General features: G+C 34.4%; 1 protein-coding gene across 6 annotated transcripts in view; it reads right to left on the bottom strand.

Moving 5' to 3' along the window:
- The window catches only part of XRCC4 (X-ray repair cross complementing 4), a 316,789-nt gene that overhangs the window by 212,613 nt on the left and 76,485 nt on the right, over positions 1-27,691 (bottom strand). For all 6 annotated transcript variants that reach the window (XR_010413112.1, XM_045897788.3, XM_064596334.1 and 3 more), the window contains exons 4-6: positions 9,085-9,251; positions 2,229-2,381; positions 1,029-1,135 (exon numbers count right to left, since the gene is read on the bottom strand). Coding sequence is in view for 5 of the 6 variants with exons in the window: in XM_045897788.3 (XP_045753744.1) it covers positions 1,029-1,135; positions 2,229-2,381; positions 9,085-9,251 (427 nt within the window). In the remaining variant the exon portion in view is untranslated. The remainder of the gene's footprint in view (positions 1-1,028; positions 1,136-2,228; positions 2,382-9,084; positions 9,252-27,691) is intronic.

The following is a 27,691-nucleotide window of genomic DNA, read 5'->3' as shown; positions in this document are numbered from 1 at the left end:
ATTTTACCCATACCTCCCTCCATGCTGTTGCTTAAACACATCAATAAAAAGCTGATGAAAGCTCCCACATCAGGGCCTTTGTACTAATTGCTTTTTTTCTGCCTAGCATGCTCACCCCAGATAGACTTGTCACCTTCTCACCAAGGCTTTTTCTGGTGCCCTGGCTAAAATTATAACCTTTATCCTACTTCCACCCTGACATTTTCTATTGTCCTTCCCTGGTTTATTTTTCTCTTCAGCATTTATCACTATCTAATATAGTTGATATTCAATTTATTCATCTTATTATTGTCGGTTTCCCTGACTAGAATTTATAAACTCCATGAAAGCAAAAATATTTGTTTTTTGCTCTCCCCGACACAGAATAGTTCCTGGTACAGAAGAGACACTCAGAAAATATTTGCTAAATAAATGAATCAAACATTTATTTTGAGACTACTAGGCTCCTGCCAGAACCATGTAAGTGTAAGATGAGTTCAGGGGGTCCTGCCTCTAGGAAATCTATAAATGTTTAGAAAAATAATTCATGGATTTAGATCTGAGGGACTGAGTAAGGCTCAGGTACTTTACCTTAAACTGCCATTTCCCCTTCTCTTCCCCTTTTCTGAATAGTGAAAGAAGGCCCAGCCTCAAGACAATCAGAAGCATTCTAGATCACCCTGCTCCTTGACCATCCATAGTTCTAGCTAGAGAAGATCTCACATGTTAAAGGCAGCCAGCTTCGAGCTGGAGATAACTAGCATGAACACATACATATCTTGCTTATTCCTTATGCACCCTTCTTTAATAAGAAATAGCATGCCTTGGTGTGTGTGTGTAAGTATGCATGCTTGCTTGCTAATGAGTTGCTGCGTTTTATAATAAATATTAATTTTTAACATTAAGTACTTGAGGTTTCAGACTAAAAACCCTGAAGAATTTTCGTAGAAAAGACTTTTTTCATAACATTTTTCATTACCGTTTATTACCTTTAGAATAAGAAGCCCGAGTGAGATATTCAAAAAAGGTAATGAATGCATTCCTCTTACCTGGAGCTAACACAGAAGGATCAGGCAGGTTTTCCCTTTCCTCATCAGTGCTTTCATCATAGACTGCATCTCTGTCAGCAGTCATTTCAGAACATGTTGTGGTTTCCCTAGAAGCAGAGAAAGGTAGAATTATAAATTTTTGGCTCACCCCTGGCTAGGTATCAAATTCACCAGTAAGTAAATATAGAAAATATCCCTGGAAAAATACTGTAGTTAAATAAACATATATTGAAATATATATGATTAAGATGAAAGCACTTTAAAGACTATATGTTAACTCTCTTAAGAACAAGTTTCCCTTCTACCTAATTTAAATGTGATTTAGTGCTCACTATAATCAACTCTTAAATCAGTTTCTTATCATATTAATCATCTATCAAAATACTATTCTTCCAAATTATCTTCTATGGCTCACAGAGTATTCAGTATTTTATTGATCTCAAAGCAGTTCTGCCTTGCTTTTGATTGCCCCCAAATTCTCAGAGAGGTACCTTTCGTCTTATTATGAAGATGCCAAGTAAGGCACAGAGAGTTTACAGTTTGCCCAAAGTCATGTACTAACAGATATCAGTGCCAGACAGCACTTGAACTAGGACCATCTGACATCAAATGCTGTATTCTTCATATGACGCCATTAGTAAACCTGTGCATTCTCTTGGATTCAGGGCAAAAGATCCAAACCTGGGTCCACTAAAATAATTAAGTGGATAAATAATAAATAAAATAATAAAACAATAAAAATCAGACTAAAATAATTATAAATGTCCAAACCATACCAGCTACAAGTCACCTATGATTTTTCCTTAAAAATCAAGGCTATGTCCACTCTCAGAGCCACTTGATTCTAAAATTAACCCCTACTTAGACACCAAGATTACAAATGTGTATTCAACTCTGCAGGTTTGCAGAAGATAAAAGTTTTTATTATTTTTAATGATGTCTAAGAATTACACAAATAATACTTAGATAAGTCATATGCCTGTTTTAGGGATTTAAGTGTAGTTATGGCAGCGGGCAGACAAGGAGAGATCATGCTGAGAATTCTCCAGCCCACTGCATCCAACAGCCAGAGCATCCAACCCCAGACTATCAAATGATCTCGTATTACTAAAAAGTTGGCACCTAACTTTCATTAAGTTTGGGAAAAACTTCCATCCAAATTTCTGTATCTGCCATCTCAAAACAGACAACTCAAAATACCTTTCAGGCTCAATGTTCTTTTCTAGTTCTTGAACTTCATTTAATAATTTATGTAAGCTTCTAATCTTCGCTTTCTTCTCATTCAGCACCAGAATAAACCGTTTATAAAGATCAGTCTCCACAGCTTCCTTAGCACTCACGCATTTTTCAAATCTAAAATGTAAATAAACAAATAAATAAATCATGCAGTTTTTCTTAGCATTAATATTATTCAATCCAGTACTGAAGATGATTTCAAGAAAACTTTTCAAGGAAAATACAATTAAAAATCACTTTCATAGACTTTCATTGACTTAAAAGTTTTATACAGATAATTAAACAATTAGAATTTATTGTTTATTAATGTTAGTAATTATGCAGTGAGATAAGGATCAAATTGGAAAATGATACCCAAAAAGCTTTTAGAACATCTAAATGCCTAAATGTAATCATTTATTTACATCTACGATTTATTTCCAAAAGAGTATTTCTATGGGAGGAATTTCACACAAGAGTAATTAGAGCCTATGTTTCCTGTACTTTACTAGTATTACTATAATAGCAACCATGATCTTGTTTTTTTTTTTAAAGATTTTATTTATTTATTTGAGAGAGAGAGAATGAGAGAGAGCAAGGACATGAGAGGGGGGAGGGTCAGAGGGAGAAGCAGACTCCCTGCCAAGCACGGAGCCCGATGCGGGACTCGATCCAGGGACTCCAGGATCATGACCTGAGCCGAAGGCAGTCGCTTAACCAACTGAGCCACCCAGGCGCCCAACCATGATCTTGTTTTGTGATTAGGTGATTTACCTAATCAGTTTTCCCTAGACTATGAACTGCTCCATGGCAAGAACATGACTTAGGCAGTTATCAGCACCACATACACACACTCACGGATGCATATATATAATGAATGAGAATATCCAACTTGAAATTTCCAAGGAGAGATTAATGAAGCAGCAAATGAGGAACACTATATATCTTCAATTTTAGATATATAAGACAAAATATAAAATTCTCTCTATCATTTATAATTCTTTCTACAATGTTCAAATGAGCTAACAAGCGATTATACTAATTTTATTCTTCTAGATATAAAGAGAGCTAACAGAGACTGTATATATAAGATATGCTCATACACAAAAACCATGAATAAACCTGTATTTTAAAGATTCAAACATATATTATTCCATATAAAATATTCTTTTAAATACAGTCTTGCTCTGCCTTGTTTTCTCTTTACTATTTATTTATACTTGTTCTATGCAGGTATTCTAGTATTTTCAATATACATGTATTTATGTACATATATTTTATATATTTGCAATATAGAATTTTTCATTGAAAAATTATAAACAAAAATGTCAAAATTTGATACCCTTGATATACATGTTCCTATGCTTTCAATAATCTACCTATTTAGAGATGCAAAGAATCAGGGCCTCTTATGGAATGAAAAGGAACAAAAAGCAGTACATTTTCTGGGAGCAATTATAACACTCATAGTACAATCATTGCCACAGCTGTGAACTCCATAAGGGCAGAGAGCATGTGTGTTTTATTGACTGCTTTATCTTCAGTGCCTAACATAGTGTTTGGCATTCAACAGATGTGGAGTAGCTATTAGAAAAATTAATAAAGGGAGTTAATATGGACATCTTATAAGGAAATGGAAAATCAGTGATTCTGAATTTATTTTTCACTCCTTTAACAGCTATTCACCATTTTAAGAGCACCATTTTTCATCCCCTCCAGCTTCTAATAAAATTTGTGGTAAATATTAATATAACAGTACTCCTTTCATCAAGCAAAGCTCTTTGAGAAAGAAGTATACCAAAAGGTGTGGGGGAGGAAAACAGAGACAAAGTTGAAGAGGAGCTGCCAGTATCAATGGCTTATGTTAAGCAGGAATATGTCACTGCATTTTTATTTCAGATGCAAAGTGTTATATAAACATTGTATCTCATTTTCTTGTACTCTTTTCTAATGTAACATAAGAAAAAAATTTTAAAAGATGAACAGAATATACATACCACCAAAATACTTGCGTACACTATGAAATACTTTACACAAAGGCAAATTAAAAACCAATTATAAGAATGTACAATAAAAATCTTGTGCATTATATAAAGTTTTAGGAACAGGAACCACTTGGTTATTTATCTGATTTAAATGCATATTTAATTTCCATATAAATCACTTCAATAATTCTTAATTGAAAGATTATGTGCACTTAACAACTATCAAGCAAATTTCAAAACATTTATTAAAATTAATATTTGGTACAACACAAGGATTACAAATGAAAATAAATATCAAAATAAGTATCATGTACTTTGTCTAAAGAATACTGTTAATCCTAATAACTAGTATCACAACTACACTGTCAAAGGTAACATGTCTGTGATAGGAGAATAAACAATAGAATAAATGGCATCCTATGACTTAATCTTGCTCGATTTTAGCAAACCTTTAGTATTTTCTTGCAACCAAACTTCCGACTATCAAACTGGTTAACACTTCCTAGACAAAGCTAGGGAGTGGGGGGTTGGCTGGGATAGAGTATTATTGTGAACAGGACAAAAATTTATTCTCAATTATTAATTTATCAACAAATTTGGAGAACATTATTCTTCTATTAAATACTCAGTAACTAAGAAGTACATACCATCTTCCTTACCCCATTTTTAATGCCAATCCTCTCTTACAGCATTATGATGCTACTAGGCCTTCCATATTACTTGCCTCCTGCCAACCTTTCACTGAAAGAACTAGACAGGTATTAGAAGTTGAGGCCATTCAGTGAAAGAGAGACATGGGATTCACTGCCAAGTCAGTGATACTAAAGGAGAACTCACATACAACTAGATTAGATTACAACTAGTCCAAGGATCATCTCGAAGGCAAAACTCAAACCTGATGAAAACATAAATAACATCAAACAGGAGAGGGCTAATGATGCTTCATCCTTTCAACAGTGACTAAGACAAAAGAACAGTAGTGTTAAGGTTAATTAGTACTGTAGGGCTGACATATCTAAAAACTATGATGAAAGAATAGTAATTTAAAAAAATTAAAAGGATAAAGACTAAGTATGGGAAATACTGAATATTCTAAATAAAATACTTCTATGCAGGAAAACAAAGAGTCTAAGAAGAATAACATCAAAAAATAACAACAAAAATAAGAGCGGAAACAAGGCAATTTCATGCAAAAATACAATCCAAAATAAAAGAGATTAAAAGATAACCCAAATAAAACATCAGATACATAAATGTGAACATGTGGTGCTTAGAAATCGTGTAGTAATCCTTATATTTACAATCCGCTCTGGCCAAATTTATATCCAGGTCAGGGATGTACAGCAAAAGAAAATGTGAATGGAGTTCAGAGGACAAAGAATGCTAAAAAGAACTGGAAAAGAAAGCAGTGGTAAAGAGATTTAATAAGCCTTTAAGTACTGAAGAAGATGGTAAACAGCTGTTCCTCATCCTCTCTGACGACAGAACAAGAGGAAATGGCCTTCAACTATACCATGAAGGACTCAGATTACCAAGAGATGGAAGGAAGAATTTTCTGACTGTGACTGTTCTTAAACACTATAATGGGCTACGAAGGGGAGTTGAAGCTATCTCCTGAGGTCTTTAAAAATCAGACTGAATTCATCTGGATATAATGTGATCCTAGCTTGAAGGCAGAGAGATGAAGTAAAAGAGCTTGCAAGGTCTCTTGTATTCTAATGATTTCATGAGTGTCAACCCAATTCAATCTGCTGAGAACTGCCTCCAATTACAGGTTTAATAACTATAATGCAGAATAAAGCTAGAGTTTCTAACTTGATGTCTGAATGCAAACAAAAGACCTATTTAGTAACTAAATACAACTCGAGAGTTGTATTTGAAACTAAATAGGAAAAACAAGTGAAATAAATATAGCTAATAACTTAAGGATTCACATATAATATTTCTAATGTTTTCTCCTTCACCTAAACTATACAAAATTAAATTGATCCAGTAATGTCACTTGTTCAAAATGGAGCTAAGACCACAATTATTAAACAGTCAATAAAAAATAACAGCAGATATATATGTTAAAAGTCTGCACATTAAAACTCATTTCTTCACTCATACTGTAATTCCTCATTTCTTATTGAAACTTCATTTATTCTCCACTGTCATCCCAAATGGAAATAGCTTTAGAGTTGGTTCTGATTATAACTATACATATTTCAATTTCAAAATGTGTACAAAAAATACCCCCAAAAAGTAAAAAAAGAAATTTAATCCGTAATTCCAGACATATACTATTACATTTAATTTTCTCCCTCTAGATATTTTCTATCTAAAGATATATTTTGCAAAAACTGGCATACTATTCCTCTTTTTGATAACTCACATTTCTCATCTTAACATATTAACATTTTCCATGGTACAAGCACATGCGTATATGACTGTTTTTTGCTCATATAATATCCCATTGTGTATTCCAATTACTTAGGACCTATCTACCATAGGTCTAAGGGAATTCTCAGCATCTATTTTGTGTTGGTCCCCCCTTCATCCTCCCATATATACACAGTCTGAAACAATGATGGGGAAGAAATGATTGGAGCATGGATGGACACTGATTTAGGAGTATCAGAGGCTGCCCAGAAAACTGAACTATGGCCAGGCCTAACATGATGGCTGCCACTCTAATGATTCTCTACTTTCTATGTCCTCAGTTACCGAACTCACTGTGTTCATGTCCTATTTCTAATTTCCCTAAAGACTCTTCATCAGTACTACTGCCATGTAGAAGGTGGAAATCTAAATGCTTTGCTCATTTTCCACCATACTAAGGCTCTAGAGAGGGAACATTTAGAAAAGTACTGCTTGGCCATGACCAAGATGTATTTACAGCTCCTTAAAATGGCCACCTTCTCCTCTGATAGGAAAGAAAACCATTTGGAAAATTGGAAAATAGATAGAGCTAACTAATCCAGAATTCTCTGGAGAAGGCTCATTTCCTGTTTGGGAAGCTACCACAATGGCACACAATCTTCAACCGCTGGAGAAAATACGTGACCCGGTATTTACAAAAAAAGAATAGCTGGAGCATAATAAGCCTGGCATGAGAGATATGGTTGTGCTTTTGATCAAATGGAAACGTTTTGCCACAATAATGCAAAAGCACTTTCCGGACAGTTCAGGAATAGCAAATCAAGCATCAGGGGGCCACATATTATACACAGCCCTCCCCCACTGTTTTACAGCACAGGGGTGCGTTTGTCTCCACCGGTCTCATCTTTGTTCCCTGCTGCTTTCCAGTCTACGAAAGTGGTGTTGAATACTGATGAGATAACACCTCTTTCAACCTCTGGCAGACATTTTCAAGCAATTAGTTCAAGGACCAAGTACCCAGTATGCATTTTTGTGGGCAATTTGTGGAACAAATTTCCTATCATCTTGAGGATATTTTGAGTTTTAAATATAATGGCTTATCACAGTCACAGTACATCTCCCTTAATTTGATGTATTGCATATATAAAATAGAAAAGCATATCCAAACTACAGATAAAGACCCAGAACCATGCTTTCTAGCACAGATATTTGGTATTGATTCATACTAACATGACTTTAAGGAGAAAGAGGAAGAGCAAAATTAACTTATTTTTCCATATGGTTTCCTAATATTTACACAGTTTTGATTTGGTCTCATTTTTTTAATACAACTGGAGATAAATGTTAATTCAGAAATAAAAGAGAACAAGATACTTTCTTAATATAATCACTGACAGCCAAATATAGTCAAGTTCTAGGTGTTAAGTTTACATGTCTTACATTAATAAATATAATTGGATATATAGAAACATAATTCCTTCTAGTTAACACCCTTTCCACAAACATACATTGATAGTGGTAAACCCTTCACATTTTTCATATACTCTCACGTTTACTTACCAATCCACTTTAAACAATCTTAAGGATTATCCTAAAAAGATCCTAAATTGGAAAACTGTTCTTATGTTTCAGAGCTACTGGTTTGACTGAAAGATAAAAAATCTACTGGATATACTGGATATAATAATAATGTTATTATTATATATATTCCATATAATTCTTTCAGATGTTGCCATGCACATATGTATAAACACATGCATATGATGTTATACGTCTCTGTAGAGATATAAATGGTCACAACATATATTTTGTTTCCTTCAAACATCTCTTACGTAACAGAGTAATAAAAATATACCCTGGGCTGGCCTAGATTACAGTTGAAAAAAATGCATAATAAGAAGTAAAGTGACTTTCTTCGTTTTTTTTTTTTTAAAAAAAAAAGAGGCAAAATCAGGAAAATAAGGGCTTCCAAATGTCTTATCTAGTAAACACAATTACTTCATCTTTTTAAAATGCTGGTAGTATGAATTCTCAGTGAACAAAATAAGTCTATATCAGGAGCCAACGCACACAGCATCTGAAATAGTTACCATTTATATAAAGAGTCCATATAAGTAATCAATTGGCATACTTACATTTCATGTCTTTTTTTTTATTCATTATTAATCCTATAATTTGAGGTAAATTAAATTTATAAATATCAACTTCCTAAATTTTGATTAATATTAATGGCTTCTGATTCTCATTGCCTGATTACTCCGTATTGTTCATTAGTTTGCTGGTGCCACCAAATACTAATGACCAAGACCAGTAAGTGTTAATGTACTCTGGTGATGTACAGTAATGACCGAGAGTTTGATTTAATCATACTACGTAAAGATTTTATGCTAAATATATGCTAGTCTACATATATTATAAACTTACAAATCATTAACTTAAATCTATACCAATATGAGAGCTTAGTGTTTTTATAATACAAGAACATTAGCACATACCGTCCTTGAACATCATTCCAATCTCTCAGAAGCCTTTCATTTTCCTTCTGCAGGTGCTCATTTTTGGCTTGGTTTTCTGTGATAGTATCCAGGCAATCACAAATAAGTTTTCTAATGACCTCAGCTGGATTTGCAACTTTCTCCAGGTTGAAGGAACCAAGTCTGAACTAGAACAAAAGGAAAACATTATTAGTTTTGGGAGAATATCAAAATTGAGTGGCCCAGTTTTAAATATACATAATTTCTTCTGAGGGGGAAAAAATGCAGTACATTTATCAGATACAAATACAGTGAAGAAAAACTGGGCAACTTCCTACCTTCTTACGGAAGTTTATCATGTAAATCAACATATAACCCAAGAATAATTTGTATAAGTGGTAAGTCACTCTCCCATCTCCTAGCAGAGAAGAAAACAACTAAATACCATATAAGCATACTACCATTTGTTTATTACAACTTAAGTCACCTCTCAGAGTAAGAAAAGGAATTATACACGAAGATTTTTTAAAATTTATTTATTCGTCGGAGAGAGAGAGCACAAGCAGGGGGAGTGGCAGGCAGAGGGAGAAGCAGACTCCCCGCTGAGCAAGGAGCCTGATGCAGGACTCGATCCCAGGACCCAGAGATCATAACAAGATCCAAAGGCAGATGATTAACTGGGTGAGCCACCCAGGCATCCCTATACACGAAGATTTTTAACTGTACTTTCTGTTACTAGCGATAACAGAGAATAAGTGACATAATATATTTCTGAAGAAAGAGCAAAATTTTGGTAATAGTTAAGAGAAATGCAGGGTTTTAGGAAACTGATAAACCTGAGGTACCATTCAGTAATTACCTCTGATTCAAAAACCAATAAATTACAAATAATACTGTCCAATGTCAAGTTTGTGTACTTCTTCATAAAGGTAAGACTTGTGAAAATATATCCTCTACTAGAAGGCACTTTAAAATAAAATAGTGTAATACAGTTTCATTATAGTTATGGAATTTAGAAGGGGACATGTGTTGTTCTCATTTGGTAGATAAAAATAATGAAATATAGTGATTTAATCATAATTATAATTATCCTTACTATTAAAATTATTATAACAGCTACATGTAAGATTTTAAAAATGATAATTATTATTATATAGTTACCATGTCCTGCAGTTGAAATTTAACTCAGGCAAAACACACATACAACTCGTCTAATCATCACCAGAATGAAACTATCATATCTACTTCATAAATTAGTAAACTGAGGTTCAGAGTAGTTATCTAATATATTGAAGGAATATAGCCAAAATTCTACTATGCTATGCTGTTATGCTGTTTCCTGACATAAGAGAATAACCTAATTTAAAAACTAGTGGTATCTAACTGAACAACAACAACAAAATAAATAAATAAATAAATAAAATTAAAAACCTAGTGGTGCGCCTGGGTGGCTCACTCAGTTAAGCATCTGACTTTTGGATTCAGTTCAGGTCCTGACGTCATGACTCGTGAGATAGAGGCCCATATCAGACTCCCTGCTCAGCAGGAGTCTGCTTGGACATTCTGTCCCTCTGCCCCTTCCCTACACACACTCTCTCTCTCTTAAATAAATAAATCTTTTAAAAAATAATGAAACATTAAAAATTTAAAAACTAGTAAAAGGAAGAATTAGATTCACAACCTACACATAATTCTTAAGAGAGACTCTAATGGCATTGAGTGGTAGAACTGAGAGCAAAACTGAAGGTTTTTTGGGTTGCCAGGTCAGTAATTTCTACTATGGTATTCATTTAATAGGAACATAGTATATATATGTGGGTATTTATACACACACACACACACATATACACCCACATACATATATACATGGTATATATATATATACACATATACACACACACATATGAAAAGAAAGCTTTATCTGTGTAAAGAATATATAAATTGAAAGTAAATTTAAGGGCAAAAATAAATTTAAGCATTTACCTTTTGAAGCTTTTCTTAGTTATAAACACACACACACACACACAAAAGTTAAAGAACACCTATAGAATATATAGAATATAACTTTGAATTGATATAAAATAGAAGAAAAATTAAGCTTATTGTTATATAATACATTACATTATCAGTAAAACATAAGCCCACAAAATGATTCTGTATTTTCTCATTATCACAATTGTCAGGCAGAGATAGACATTTTTAGAAATGAAAGAGTTTTTAATTATTTGAAAGTTTCAACAATGCCAAATGGATAATGAATTCATGCCACACTTTGATCCTGAATAAAGTAATTGGTAAAATACAAATGTACAGATAAGCATAAGTCCAGCTGCCTACTCATCTATCTTAGATGGCAAAGGAAGAAGGGAACCAATTCTAAATCACTAATAAGCCATTTCTTTCAAAATATCATTCAAACCTATATATTCAAATTCCAAAAGAGAATTCTTAAATCTTCTCTTGGCTAGTCACTATAGAATAAACTTAAAATGTCATTTCTTAGGAATAGACAACTATTTTCTGTTTCCGTTTTCTAATTATATTCACTAGTATTTGGTCCTTAAATGGGTGTGAACATGTTTTTCTAAACCATAAAAATATACAAGAAGTATCTAGAAATTCAATCCAAGAAAAGAAATTTACTTGAAACATTCAACTTATTTCTTAGAAAAATTTTGAAATGGCAGAGGAACTCTGCTGGGCCATCCTTCCTGTAACACACGCAGTTCAGAGCCACGGCACAAAGCTCCCTTCTACCCTCACTGCTGCTGTTCCAGCCTTTCCGCATCACTGAAGATGGAAGGGGACATATGCACTGAACTCTGATCAGGGCCTTTTATCAGACCTAATGAAACGAGAAGCGTAAAGTATTTCTGCACTCTCACTCTGTATCAAGCCAATTTAAAAAAAAAAGGTTTTATTTATTTTAAAGACAGAGGGAGAGCAAGAGAGCATGGGTGGGGGGAGGAGCAGAGGGAGAGGGACAAGCAGACTCTGTGCTGAGTGCAAAGCTCAACAGGGGGCTGAATCCAAAGGCCCTGAGATCATGATCTGAGCCGAAATCAAGAGTCTGACGCTTAACCAACTGAGCCACCCATGTGCCCCTATATCCAGCAGACCTTTATACTAGCCTACAAATAAAAAGTGGCAACTTAAAAAAGTATTATTTTTAAAACAAGCAAATTTACACAAAAGCCACATTATATGGATGCGATGGTTTTAAAAACTTCTACTTTAGCTTTTTGTTTGACATAGAAGGCTATTAGCACAGCTTTTAATAGTTCTGTAATTTCAAAATAATCTAAATATAAAATCAGGACTTCAAATGGTACACCAGAATCAGAAACCACAAATTAAAGGCATCCTGAAAGCATGTCTCTCCTTTAGAGGCATGGTCAAAAACATTTTTTTGTAGTCAGTTCTCAAGATCTTGTAGATAATTTGGTACATAGACCTATACTAGGCACCTCATTCAGTCTTTACTCTAAAATTTTAAGACACATCTTTAAGACACAGTCTATAATCTAGGATTTTAAGTTGAGAACAATTAACTTTTTAAATGTTGATAACTGTAGGAGTTTGCATTAGTTAGTTCTAAAGTATCATAATTTTAGATATTAAAACAAGTAAATAATAACATTTTTAAAATCCAATCTGCAGGGGCACCTGGGTGGCTCAGTTGTTAGGCGTCTGCCTTCGGCTCGGGTCATGATCCCAGGGTCCTGGGATCAAGCCCTGCATCGGGCTCCCTGCTCTGCCAGAAGCCTGCTTCTCCTTCTCCCACTCCCCCTGCTTGTGTTCCCTCTCTCACTGTGTCTCCCTCTGTCAAATAAATAAATAAAATCTTTAAAAAAAAAAAAAATTCCCATCTGCATTAAAAGGTCTCAATTTCAGAAAACTTATCTATTTTCTTTAGCCAGTGCTTTGTTTATTCTGGGTATCTGTCAATTCTTAAATCCAAGATTAAATGCCATACCTCCTTACCCACCCACTTCAAAGCCCAGGTCACATTCTCTATAACTACTTTAGCCTATACTGACCTGTCTATTCTTAATACTTCACAGTTCGTCTCACAATTTTTCCTTCCTGTCATCCTCCTTATATTTTCCTCTGGTTGTTTCAGAAATGTAGTCTTTTAAATAACTAGCTCTTTAAGATCAGAGGGCCTATCTTATATTTTTTCACTGTCTCTACAGTATTTTGCACAGCTCTAGACAAATATTAAGCACTAAATAAAGACTCCAATTGGAATGATCCTTATTAATAAAGGAATGTAACTATAATGGGGCAGGCAAATAAAAAAAACTGGGACAATGGGGCGCCTGGGTGGCTCAGTCAGTTAAGTGTCCAACTTTTGATCTCAGCTCAGGTCTTGATCTCAGGGTGAGTTCAAGCCCCACGCTGGGTTCCCCACTGGGGGCAGAGCCTACTTAAAAAAAAACAAAAAGCAAAAAAAAAATGGGACTGTGATGCTCTGAACACAAATTAAAAAATATTTTAAATAGTTCAAGAATATAACAAAGTTTTATCTTATTGAACAGTATAACTGAAACAAAAAAATGCATGTTAAAAAACTATATAATAGCACTTGATACTATGATAATATATATGTTTAATAAAACCTACACAGATTTTTTTTTGTCAGATTCTTTTAAAGAATGTTTTCAGGTTCTTTGGAGTGACCAGATTAAAGAGAATATATAGCATTACTAAAGTATACAAAATAAACACTATGGATAATTACTAACCAATTCCTGGGGGATTGTTTGTGGCCCTTCTGAATGTTTCTGGGGAGAGGAGAGTTATCACAGAATGAGCTGATATTCTGCTTAGAACACATTATTTAAAGAATTTGAGTTTTGATACATTATCAAAGTAGTCTAAATAGCCTTGCAGACTTAATCTTTGCTACTGTCCTGGGAACCAAAATGTAAAGCTAAAGGAAAAGGAGGAATAAAGATACCTTGATGTTATTACAAGGCAAATGACGGCAAAGAGGAACTCATTTTTTTCAGTATGTTTTTAATTTATTCCTATCAGACAAAAGTTTAGCTGTATCTAGATATGTGTACACTAAAAAAGTAAAGCCTGCCCATTATAGTTTATAATACAGAATGTTTTGTCTATTTTAGACAAATACACAGTTGCATATACTTAGCTGTTATAATACACAGTTACAAAATTCAGTAATACAGGAAATCAGTCAAGTTTTAAAAAAAGAGACTAAACTGTATTATTTTGCCCTACTTATGTTAATTATCACTTGTTCATATTTTGGATCAAATATGTTTTTACTAAGATACGTATCATGAACTCTTCGGTTTAGTGGCCTGTTGAAATGTTTATTTCATATTTAAATAAATAACATTACAAATGTACCTCCTAAAGCAGTAATTTCTCTAGGTTGACAACTGATCACATTTCTTTTCGAAGATATCTAGAACTTAGAAAAGAATACCGATAAGGACTCCTTCTAAAAAAGATAAAAGAGCTATATATACTAGGAGAATACTAATCCCACTTTTCCCACTATTTTCTTGCCCAAATTTCTTACAGCTCATAAAAAAAATGTTTAAATATCTCAAGATGATTGTATGGTCAAGCAAGGCTCTGTATATTTTAGATTCTGTAGGTTCTTACAATCAAAATGCAATCATCTAAAAGTGAAAAATACTCTGATCTCGAATTAGAGTGCTACAAAATTATTAGAATTTTAAGGCCATGCTATATGCTTTAATATATTAAATATCATCTAAGAATTCTTATTTTGGTCTTCATAATTGTAAAAATCATTGGTAGATGTCAGAGAATCCTTCACAACAAAAACCCAAAGCCTATGTGGTAAGGGAATCTCCAAAGTTACTTTTACTTTGAATGACTATAAATGTTCACTCCACTACTGTCTTAAAATGGATGATGAGTCTTTTGGTTCATGAGACATACAGTAAAATCTAGATTTATCTCAGCCTAATTAGGAGTTAAAATTAATAATTAAAGATTATACTATACAGGGATTTAGAATCAAATGGAAGATTTTTTATAGTAACTGGATTGGGGGGGAGGTGATAGAAAGCAGTAGATACCTATTATTTGCCTGTTACTTTATTTTTGGTATTAGGTGCTGATAAAGAAATATTGCCTTGGATTCCCTAACACTCTTCTAAATCTCATAATACTTATCTAATCACATCTGTGCAGTATGCTTCTCCGTCCTCCACTTAGATGCTAAATGGTAATATTTCTTGGTATGGTCTCTTGACCTACTTTTCTTTTTCCTCTATAGTTATAGGATTATCCAATATCACAGCTTCCATTATTACCGATAAATTGAAAACTGCCAAATGTATATGTAGGTGAGGGCTCTCCCAAACTCGAGACTTACGTACACATTTAACTCTGTTTTGGAATGGTGCCAGCAAAATGACCTATGCAAACCTCAAACTTTAAATGCCCAAACAGAATTCATTGTCCATCCCCCCTCACTACTAACCTAGCTCTTCCCTGCATTTTCCACTAGACATTCACCGTTCACTCAGTTATACTTGGGTGGTCTAGTGAGTAAGTATGGATATCTATCATAGCATTACAGTATTTACTTTTTTTTTTTGTAGTATGCTAAAAGCTGCAAAAGGATAGTGGCTACATATTACACATAGTATCCCCAGTTTTTTTTTCTTAAATTAATAGACTTTATTTTTTTGGAGCACTTTTAGTTTTATAGAATAATAGAATGGGGACAGTTCCCATTCACACACCCCCACCTGCAGGTGCCCCTAATATTAACATCTGCATGCATGTGCTACATTTGCCACAATAGATGAGATCAATATTGTCTAGCTAGTAATACTTAAACTCCATATTTTATAGCAGGGTTAATTATTTATGTTGCACAGGTGACCCTTGAGTGACATGGGTTTGAACTGCACAGGTCCACTTACATGTGGACTTTTTACAGTACAGTCCTGTAAAGGTATTTTCAGTTCCTTAAGACTTTCTTAGTAACATTTTCTTTCCTCTAGCTTACTTTATTGTAAGAATACAGTATATAACACATATAAAATACAAAACATGTGTTAGGCGATGGTTTATGTTACTGGTAAGGCTCCTGGTCAACATAAGACTATTAGGAATTAAGTTTTGGGGGAGTCAAAAGTTAGTATCCCTATTCTTACACGGTGAAACGCAGAATACATTCATTCATTCATTTATCAGACTTTTTGAATATGTACTATGTACTAGGCATTGGAGATACTGCTGTTAGAAAGGAAAACAATGTGTTCTCTTGGAAAGAGTTGATGGTGCACAATGATTATAATTTCACACAGCTGTAGAATCAATGAAGAAAATAAAATAATGAGACTGTGACTAGAGGGCAGCATATCTTTGGATATGGTAGTCAGGGAAAAAGACCTTGCAAAAACTTAGGGGGAGAACACGGTTGAGGCAATGGAAAAGGGAGACAGGAGACTAGATCACACAGGATTTTGTAGGCTACAGTAAGAAGTTGAGCATTTATTCCAATTATAACAAAAAGCCACTGGAAGGTTAGATGCAGGAAAATGACTGCTTAAATAGTACACAGCACCTGATTATCTCAACCTCCTGGGACTCATATCCTGTGTAATCCCCTCCCTTAAGTGCAAGGAGGACTGTGATTTGCTTCTTATGAACAGAATACAGCAAAGGTAACATATATCACTTCAGTGATTAAGTTATATAAGATTATAATATCCACCTTGCTAATAGAGTTTTTCCTTGCTGGCTTTTATGACACTAGCAGCCATGTTGGAGAAGCCCATGCAGCAGGGAACGGAGAGTGATTTCTGACAAATAATCATTTTAAAACCGTAGGAGGCCTCTGACCAACAGCCAGTGCATTAGATGGGTTTTCTAAAGACAGAGAAACAATAAGATGTTTATACATATAGAGACTTACTGTAAGCAATTGGCTGACATGATTTTTTTTTTTTTAATTTTATTTTTTTTGACAGAGAGAGACACAGTGAGAGAAAGAACACAAGCAGGGGGAGTCGGAGGGTGAGAAGCAGGCTTCCCACCGAGCAGGGAGCCCGATTTGGGGCTCGATCCCAGGACCCTAGGATCATGACCTGAGCCGAAGGCAGACGCTTAAAGACTGAGCCACCCAGGCGCGCCCCGGCTGACGTGATTGTGAAGGTTGGTTAAGTCCAAAATCTGCTGGGTGGACCAGCAGGCTGGGAATCTAGGAAGAGTCAATGAAATCTCTCGGCAGATTTCCTTGTTCTGGGGAGATCGGTCTTTTGTACTGTTCAGGCCTTCAACTAAGGTCCTCCCTCATTTGGAGGGCATTCTGCTTTACCCAAAGTCCGCTTATCTAAATGTTAATCTCATCCAAACACTTCCTCACAGATATCCAGAATAAGGTTTGACCACATATCTAGGCACTTTTAGCCCATCCAAGTTAACACATAAAGTTAACCATCACAGCCAGCAAAGAAACTGAGGCCCTCAGTCCAACAGGCTATAAGGAACTGAATTGTGCCAGCAAGAACATGACCTTAAAAACAAATCTTTCACCTTTGAGATGAGACTGCAGCTCTGGACAAAACCTTGATTGCAGCTTTCACAGGAGTCCTAGCAAAGCCATGCCTGGATTTCTGACCCATGGAAACCATGAAATAATAAATGTACATGGTTTCAAGCTGCCAAGTTTGTGATAACCTGTTACTCAACAACACATAATTAATACAAATGTGCTTCAATATTACCAGTCTAAAAACAAAAGCAAAGCAAAACAAAACAAAACCACTTTAATGTCATATCTAATTCTAGCTACTGTTCAGTTTTCTGCTTCTGTCAGAGCAAAATATCTCCAAAAATATACGTAGTATCTTCCAATAGTTCTTTCAGTAGTCCTGCTACCAACAGTTACTAGCCACACATGAGCTATGTAACTTTAAATTAGCTAAAATTAAAAACTGAACTCCTCAGTAACACAAGCCACATTTTAGGGCTCAACAGCGACATGTAGCTAGTAATTGCTGTATCAGATAGCACAGATACAGAATCTATCATCCCAGTAAGTTTTTTAGAATAGCATCGATCTGTTCCCTCATTTTATTACAACATTTTCTCTTTAAATACTCCAATGGACGAAAAGGCTTTTTATAATCTGGCCCATTACTACCTCTCTAATTGCATCTCTCACTTGAATAGGTCAATTATTCCAATATGTAATAAGCAGCTACCCCCAAATGTAATTAATGGTGCTCCCCACAAAATGTCTATACCCTACTTTCTGTAACTTGTGAATGTTACTTTCTCTGTGAAAAAGGGACTTTGCAGATGTGTTAAGGATACAGACCTTGAGATGATGAGATTATTGTGGATTATCTGGATGAGCCCAATCTATTCACATAAATCCTTACAATCAGAGTTTTCTTTCTCAGCTACAGTCAGAAGGACATGGAATTTGAAGAGAAGCACAGAAAGATGCAAAATTGCTGGCTTTGAAGACAGAAGGAGACCTTGAACCAAAATGTGGGTGGTGTCCAAAAGCTGGGAAAAGGCAAGGCAATGGGTTCTTCTGTAGAGCTTCCAAAAAGAAATACAGTACTTCTGACACATTGATTTTAGCTAGATGAGACTACTATGTCGGACTTTTTTTTTTTTTTTTAAAGATGGTCTTTCTTTCTGTTTTCCTTTCTTTCTTTCTTTCGAGAAAGAGAGAGCCTGCGAGCAGGGTGGGGGGAGGAGAAGAGGGAAAGGGGAGAGACAATCTCAAGCAGACTCTACACTGAGCGTAGAGCCCAATGCAGGGCTCAGTCCCATGACCCTGAGATCATGACCTGAGCCGAAATCAATAGTTGGACCCTTAACTGACTGAGCCACCCAGGTGCCCGTGTTGGACTTTTGACCTACAGAAACATGGGATAGTGAATTTACATTATTTTGAGCTGCTAAGTTTCTGGTTATTTGTTACAGTAGCAACTAAAAATGAATATAGTGTATCAGGGTCTATGGCAGGATAAGTAATTGACCCCCAGTGATGCCCACATCCTAATTCCCAGAATCTGTGAATATTACCTTATATAGCAGAAGGGACTTCGCAAATGTGATTGTATCAGTGATCCTGAGATGGGGCTATTATCATGGATCATCCAGGTGGCCCAATGTAATCACAAGGGTCCTTATAAGGGGGAAGCAGGAGATCAGACTGAGCTAAGGCAGTGTAAAGATGAAAAGACATTGGAATGATGTGGACACAGGCCAAGGAAGGCTGGCAGCCTCTTGATGCTAAAAGAAATAAGAAAACCACTAAGTCTGTCCTACTTTGTTACGGTGGTAACAGGAAACTAATAGTCTTTGCATATTCTTCTGGAATGTTCTTCTCCCTGAATTGCACATGGCTTCCTCTTGTATTTTATTCAGGTCTCTATTCAATGTTACCTCTGGAAACACTGTCTTGACTACCTTAACTATGATATAAGCATTCCAGAATCCTTCAAATAGTCCTACAAAGAAATAGCAATAGTACAGGTATTAAACAATATTTTATAATCTTTGCAGCAGTTGTCATCATCTTAATTCATTTTATTTATAAATGGTTATTGTCTCCCTTCCCCACACTCATAGTAGGGATTCAAAATATGTCTGTTACCTGAGTGAATGAATACTTGGTCATAAATGCTACAAATATTCTTCTGGTCTGGCAATATTACTTATAGAGTTAATGTACTTAAATGTAAAAATAGTTTCCTTTGGGGTGCCTGGCTGGCTCAGTCAGTGAAACATGCATCTCCTGATCTTGGGATTGTAGGTTTAACCCCGCACCAGGTGTAGAGAATACTTAAAAATAAAATCTTAAAAAAATAAAAATAGTTTCCTTTCAAGGTCTTTACAAATCAGAGAAAGTGACTACTTACCTATATTTTCATTTTTAATTTACTTCTCCAAATACATAAGCAATGTTCCCTCACCATTTACTCAGTGAACCACTCTCTCCCTGATATAAAACGCCATGATTATTAGAAACTACATATTTATGTATACTTAAGTATTTTCTTGAGTTTCCTCTTCACTACCATCATTCACTATTCTTTTACTAGTGCTAAGATGCTCCTTTAATTATGACAGCTTTATAATGTTTTATTATTGAAGATTATAAATTCCACCTAATTCCTTTTTCAATATTGTATTTATTGTCTAGTTTTGCCAAGCACATCCCAAGAATTTTGACTGTAAATTTCAGACAAACTAAAAACAAACAAAAAAAAGCGACTAAAAAATACTAGGAACTTTGTTTGGAATTACACTCATTTTCAAATTATTTTATAAGGAATTAACTTATTTCCAATATGAATTAACAGTGTAATTCCTCCATTCAGGATCATTATGTTTCTTCATCTAATCAAGAGTTATTTTTATGTCCTTTGGCTAAGTTTCTTATTGCTTTGTTTAAATCAGACTCCCTCCACTGCAGCTGATAAGATTACCAAATGATCTGTAGGTAGAAATATAAATGCAACTGTCTACTTCGTCTTATTTTTGATACCTTGATCATATCAAAAGAATTACATGGTGTACAGGAACCTTAGAAATCTCTATTTTAGAATCCCAATACTGACATTTATTTTCAGTGGGGTCCTGCACAAGTAATTGTAACCACTGTATTCAAAATAATGACCTATCCTTTTTTTTTATATCCATATAAATTTTATTTATTTTTTTATTATTATGTTATGTTAATCACCATACATTACACCATTAGTTTTTGACGTAGGGTTCCATGATTCATTGTTTGCGTAATAATGACTTATCCTATACAAGATTTGTGAACAAAAACCTAAGCGCTGATAATGAAGGATTTTGCAAATAAACCACAACGGAAGTAACACCTAAAGACACAAAAAACTCCATTCTCTTAAGTTAGTTTGAATTTGATTTGTCTTCTAAAAATGGTTGATTACTTTAACACAGTAGCATTCCAGAGTGGTTATGACAGAGAAAAATGTCATTGGGGCTGGGATCACTGCTGTTGCTTAGCTTCTAAGGCCCCAAAGAAATAGTAAGCAAGCAAACACTAGACAAAACTTATGATAAAATATCCTGCTGTGGGATAATTAGGAAATGTGTTAATAAAACATAAAATGAAATGGATTGGATCATTGACTTCAGAACTTAAACCAGCTTATCCTGTTAAGTAACAATTGTTCAGGTCTCTCATAACATTCTCTAGGAAAATTAAAACAATAGAATCTTGTAATTTTTTTTCTGATTATAAAATTCTGGCCCTTTGTCCTTTAAACATTTCAGAAACTTAAGGCTAACCTCCCCTATCTTGCCCCCAAGGCACTAAATTACATTTATTGATGAAATAGCATAACTGGTTAAAAGTCATTAAATTGACATTAGAAACATTTGGAAACAAAATATTTTAATAAAAAAATATTGTTAACTGTAACTCTAATATTCTTAAAATCAATTATCATAAACTAATAAACTCAAAACTAGTGATCCTTAAAAAATCATAAAAGTACCAAGTATCTTTAAATCCTCAACTTAAATGAAATGATGAAACATGAAATCAAAGACAAAATCAAAAATTTTCCTGTATGGTTTATGAATTTACTTCTAAAAAAATTTTAAATAATTGCCTTTTTAAACTATGGATTAAAAATTCTTCTGCCATATTTTTTCATTCAAAAATATTTACTAATGGGGCACCTGGGTGGCTCAGTCAGTTAAGCGTCTGACTCTTGATCTCCAGCTCAGGTCTTGCTCTCAGGGTCATGAGTTCAAGCCCTGCACTGAGCTCCACACTGGGTGTGGAACCTACTTAAAAAAATAAAATAAAAAAAAATAAGAATCCTAAAAAAACTTTATTGTAATTCAGTGGCAGATCTTTAGGAAATAAATTTCTATCTAAAATATTTATACAGAAAACTAATAATATTTACTTTGATTTTTTCCCTTATTTACCTAGAGACAAGATAAAAACAAAGCATTCGTCTAAAAAACATTTTAAAAATTTTCAAGACTTTTTTTAGGTGAATAATCACTAAAGGGGAAAACTGCCTATTAGGTATAAAAATTACTATCTATTGATACTTGAGAAGAACCGAAGAGCACAACAGATAGTAACCATGCATCTAATTGAATTTTCTTGCAAAGAAAAATGTAATTAAGAATTAACACTGAGGTAGTTCCAGTTCAGGTAATGGCAAAGTAAGCTATATTAGACTAAGTCCCCTTGAGGTAACAATTATAAACTTTGAACCAAAAACCAAAAAACAAAACCTATCAAGGAACTGAAGAACGACTGACAACAGGCAGCAACTGGAAGGTACTAAAACAGGGTGAGACCCATGTTCCCATGAGTTCCTCACAAGGCAATCTCCCCTGACCTAGAGCTCATATAGATAAGTAGAAACCATACATACTGACTTGAGGTTTCAAAGAATAAAATTCTGGGCTGCACATAACACACACACACACACACACTCATAAAGAAATAGATAGAAAATAGGAGAGAAATTATAAGAAGATTAGAGGATAAGCACAGTACAGGATCAGTGAAAATCCATATAATAGAGTTAGCCAAAAGATGATCAGTTAAAATCCACATAATAAAGTTAGCCAAAACATAAAACAAAACAGGAAAGGAACTTAAAAAGTAGGAAAAATACATGAACTGAAATTTCCAGACAGAAAGAGACTACTAAGGTCCCAGCACACTGGATTTAAAAAAGGACTTCTATCAAGACATAACAACATTAAATTTCAGACTGGGACAAAAAGAGAATCCCAGAAGATTCCAGATTCCATTAAAACAGGTTATATGTGCTTTTCTCAGGAAACAAACTGAGGTTTGCTGGAGTGGTGGGGAGTGGGAGGGATGAGGTGGCTGGATGATAGACATTGGGGAGGGTATGTGCTATGGTGAGCGGTGTGAATTGTGTAAGACTGATGAATCACAGATCTGTACCTCTGAAACGAATAATACATTATATGTTTAAAAAAGAAAGAAGATAGTAGGAAGGGAAAAATGAAGGTGGGGATATCGGAGGGCAAGACGAACCACGAGAGACTATGGACTCTGAGAAACAAACTGAGGGTTCTAGAGAGGAAGGGGGTGGGGGGATGGATTAGCCTGGTGATGGGTATTAAAGAGGACACGTATTGAATGGAGCACTGGGTGTTATATGCAAACAATGAATCATGGAACACTACATCAAAAATGTATGGTGTATGGTGATTAACATGTATGGTGTATGGTGTATGGTGTAATGTATGTATGTAATGTATGGTGTAATGTATGGTGATTAACATAACATAATAAAATAAAATAAAATAAAAACAGGTTATATGTGAATGATCAGGAGTTAAAATGGCACTGGATTTCTATCGCAATGCTGGATACCAAAAATCAATAAATTAATGTCTTCAAAATAATAAAGAAATATTCAGGGAATATATTCCATCAATGTGATGAAATAAGCCAAATTATATCATAGTATTTTTAAATAATAAGTAACATTTATTGGGTACTTACTATGTTTCAGGCATTCAGTTAATAGAGAAGTCTCTCTGGGGCTAATAGTAATAAATTCAGATTTTGAGCTCTATGGACCTAAGACTAAAATAGTATAATAGTTTAAGTACAAAATAGTATAATACTATAAGTACTAAGACTATAAGAAGTCTCTCTGGGGCTAATAGTAATAAATTCAGATTTTGAGCTCTATAGTAAAATACTTCATAAGAAATATATGAAGTGTAGTTAGTAAGAATCCTATATAAAAACTTGAAATTCAATTAAATATTTTGTTTAACTCCTACCATGTGTATGTACAAGGCAATCTACATTATACAAAGATAAGTCAGATAAAATATCTGCTTTACATAAATGTAAAGAGAGTAGTATTCTATAACGCTTACGATGTTAATAAATTAATTTCAGAAAAATCAAGATAAACCATCATATCCCAACCATGAATTTTCAACTTTTATAAGCACAAAGTAAAAATGTAGCCAGACAAAAATGTTGAAATACTGCAGTACTAAAATTACTGTTTTCAATGAAATAATGTCATTGCTGCATGAAATACCAAGTGTTTTGTGGTAACTATGTAAATAAGTCATGTTACATAGAATAGCACCTTGCTGTTAGGAAATATTAAAAGCAGAAACCTAGTTTCAGTTAAGTCCAAAAGAAATCAACTATTTTGGCATACTATATTTCCACCTCTGTGAACTGTTTCTTATGAAGCAGCTCTCAAATGAGAACACTTACTCATTGCCAAAAGTGTCCAAATGGTATAGCAGTTATTGTATTTTGACAATGTAGTAATCTCAATTTATTCAACAGGGAGCTAAGGGATAAATCTCTAAAACTAGAGTGAGGGAGCAGTGGAAAGGAGGGTGGCAATCTGAAAACACAGTATACACTGAGATACACAGTTATATGAAGAGTTATATCCATGGGGAAATAATGTCAGATGCAAAATGAGTATTTCATAAAATTTTTAAAAGGGCAATTTTTCTTTGATCATATGACTCAAAAGGTCAGATCAAAGATTTATGTTCAACTACTAGAAATGCTTTTGCACTTACTGTCATGGTTACAGTATATTAAGGGAGGAAAAAAGCATTCCCCTTAATAAACCAGGTCAGAAAACTACGGAATGTAGACTCTTTAAAAATTATCATAATTTTATAAATCAGTGTTTGGCTATAAACTGAAGAAGGAGGCCATGATGCCTGATATGCCTGTCACATACCGAGCTCCTTTTGGGAAAGGTAGCTCCGACCAGTTTATTTAATTTTTAACCTAGGTAAGTAAACTTCTACAAGTTCATGGCAAGCATTTACAAGTTCATGCTTTGGATAAACTCAGATTTGCTACCCAATCATTACTAACTGGATCAAGGCACAAACTAAAAAAAAAAACCAAAAAGCCAAAACAAAAACCTAAGGACTGATTATGGGGATGGCTACTGCTTTTGAAATGACTTGACAGAAACTCTTCCCAAAGGGATTCTATGTATTAAGGGACAGTAACTGTCACATTCCATATCCCCTTAGAATTACTAAAGTGGTGATTTTAAGCAAACAAATAAAAGACATTCCCATGAAGTTAGGTTGCTTTCTTAAACTGGACAGAGCTAAGATTTCAGTTCATCATATATCAATCACAGGAGCTAGAAACCAGGTATTATTGGGGGGCCAAAAGAGGTGGTTTTCCAATCTGTCCTTACTTTACCCTTGATCCAAATACTCTGATTTGTACGGATATTCCTAACATACCTCCATCCTCAAAGGTCATTTATATATATACCTCCTCTTACTGATCTTAAGAAATCTGACCAACTTGGCTCTACAATCTAGAAATATTTTCTAGACATGAATTTCTATCGATTTGGCTACCTCAAAAGCAAATTTCTATTTGTTTAACTGATATTTTCACTTTGAACTGTGTATCTTAGAAACATCTGTGCTAAATGAGCATAAATTCACAATCTACTTTAAATTCTGAGGTTGTCAAATGTAACAACTAAACTGGTTTTAATAGCCATTTCCTGGACCTACATACCTATGAAAGACTGACAATCAGATTTAAATTCTGATTTTTCTTAATACACATTTTTCTTCCTAGGAATAACTTCCTCTTAGCTAAAACTAAAAATATGAAGAAAAACAAGATATGCTACAAAATGCCCTAAAATTTCAAATTCCCTTCTTTACAATGTTATCCACAATCTTTGTACTTAAATACAAAACAAGATATACATGAGATAAATATTATAGTCCAGATGAGGTTCCCTTACCAATAAGCTATGACCTTAATCTTTGAACTTCAAAAATTTGTAACAGTGCTACTGCCCAATTTACCCTAATTCACAGGTATTATATAAACGGCATTCAAGAAGAAAATGAGAAACTACTATATAGCCTCAAAGAACTGTTCATCCTTATAATTTCATTCAACAAACATTTTTATGTAATTTTTCACCAGATACTAATATATACATCAAAGCAACAAAGAGGATAAAGCAATGCCCCTGCCTGCAAAGAGACTTGTAAGGATGTACCCCTTATATAGTACGAGAAGTGTTATAAAAAGGTGCTCATTAATGGAGTATTCAATATTTTTCACAAGTACATCAATTCCAGGATAAGCATATTTTCAGGATAATAGTAGCAGCATGAAATATTAGCAAAGTATCAATATACAGGGCCATAATCAGATTCTCAATCTCAAGACTGGCAAAAGCTGGTGTGGTAATTCATTTTATGTGTCAACTTTATGGGGTCACTGAATGCCCAGGGAGCCAGTTAAACATTATTTCTAGGTGTGTCTGTGAGGTTGTTTATGGAAGAGATTAGCATTTGAATTGGTGGAATGAGTAAAACAGATCAGCCTAACCAATCAGCTCAGGGCCAGAATAGAACAAAATGCAGATGAAAGTTGAATTCACTCTGCCTGATAACCTGAACTGGGACACAGATCGTTTCCTGTCCCTGGTGCTTCTGATTCTCAGGTCTTGAGACCTGGACTTGAATCTACACCACCAGCTCTCCAGCCTTCAGACCTTTAACTACACCATCAGTTTTGCTGGGTCTCCAGACTTCAATGGCAGATAGTAAGCCTTCTCAGTCTCCACAATTGTGTAAACCAATACCTTATAATGTATCTCTTTATATACTGGCATTGTTGCTCTTGAAAACTTTAATACAGGTAGTATTTCAACCTTACAGAGTCTATGGTTATATCCTAAATTCATTTCCTAAATTCCCCCACTATGCCTTGAGCAACCTCTGGTCAATTCAGTTAAAAAAAAAAGTGGGGGAGGGGGGTAAGAACTACTTCTATCCAGGCTTTTTTTTTTTTTTTTTTCCCATGAGTATGGACTGAACATTATAAATAACAAAATAAAGAAATACTTGGGTGCATGGGTGGCTCAGTTGGTTAAACATCTGACTCTGGATCTCAGCTCAGGTCTTGATCTTAGGGTTTTGAGTTGAAGCCCTGCATTGGATGTGGAGCTACTTAAAAAAAAAAAGGCAATACTAGAACAATATCTAAAAATAAAACCAGAGTGTAAAAAAAAATAAAAATAAAAATAAAACCAGAGTGTACTGAAAATAATGACTATTGTTGGAACATATGCACAAAACAATTTATCACACATAACTAACATCATCACTGTTAATTATCATTGAAAAAAGAGCAGTCCAGAATATTATGAACCTTTAAGAGCAACACAAAAACAAGATCACAAAGAGAATTTGTTCACAATTTAACAATTTAACTGAGCCGAGAAAGAGCAATGATGCAAATTTTTCCATTGTTACTGTCTCATCAGTGAGTAACCTAGAGGAACCACCCTGTCTTGGATTAAATAGGATTTCTTTCTATTTGCCAACAATAATCTATGATCCTTTTTAACATGAGTAGTAGGTACCTCTACTTCATGCAATAATGCTCTTGTGGGATACTGTAGATATATATTTTTTTAATTAGTTCAATATGACATTTTGGAAAAACAGAACTAAAATATGCAGCGGAAAGGCCATCCTCAAACCCTAAAAGGACAATTTAATTACAAAGAACACTATAAAACTTACCCTCCTAGACTGAGATATA

This window comes from Mirounga angustirostris, unplaced genomic scaffold, assembly GCF_029215605.1.
Source record: "Mirounga angustirostris isolate CCGP_5_RB_7025 unplaced genomic scaffold, mMirAng1.0.hap1 SCAF_7, whole genome shotgun sequence".
NCBI lineage: Eukaryota > Metazoa > Chordata > Mammalia > Carnivora > Phocidae > Mirounga > Mirounga angustirostris.
This window is presented reverse-complemented; position numbering and strand designations above follow the sequence as displayed.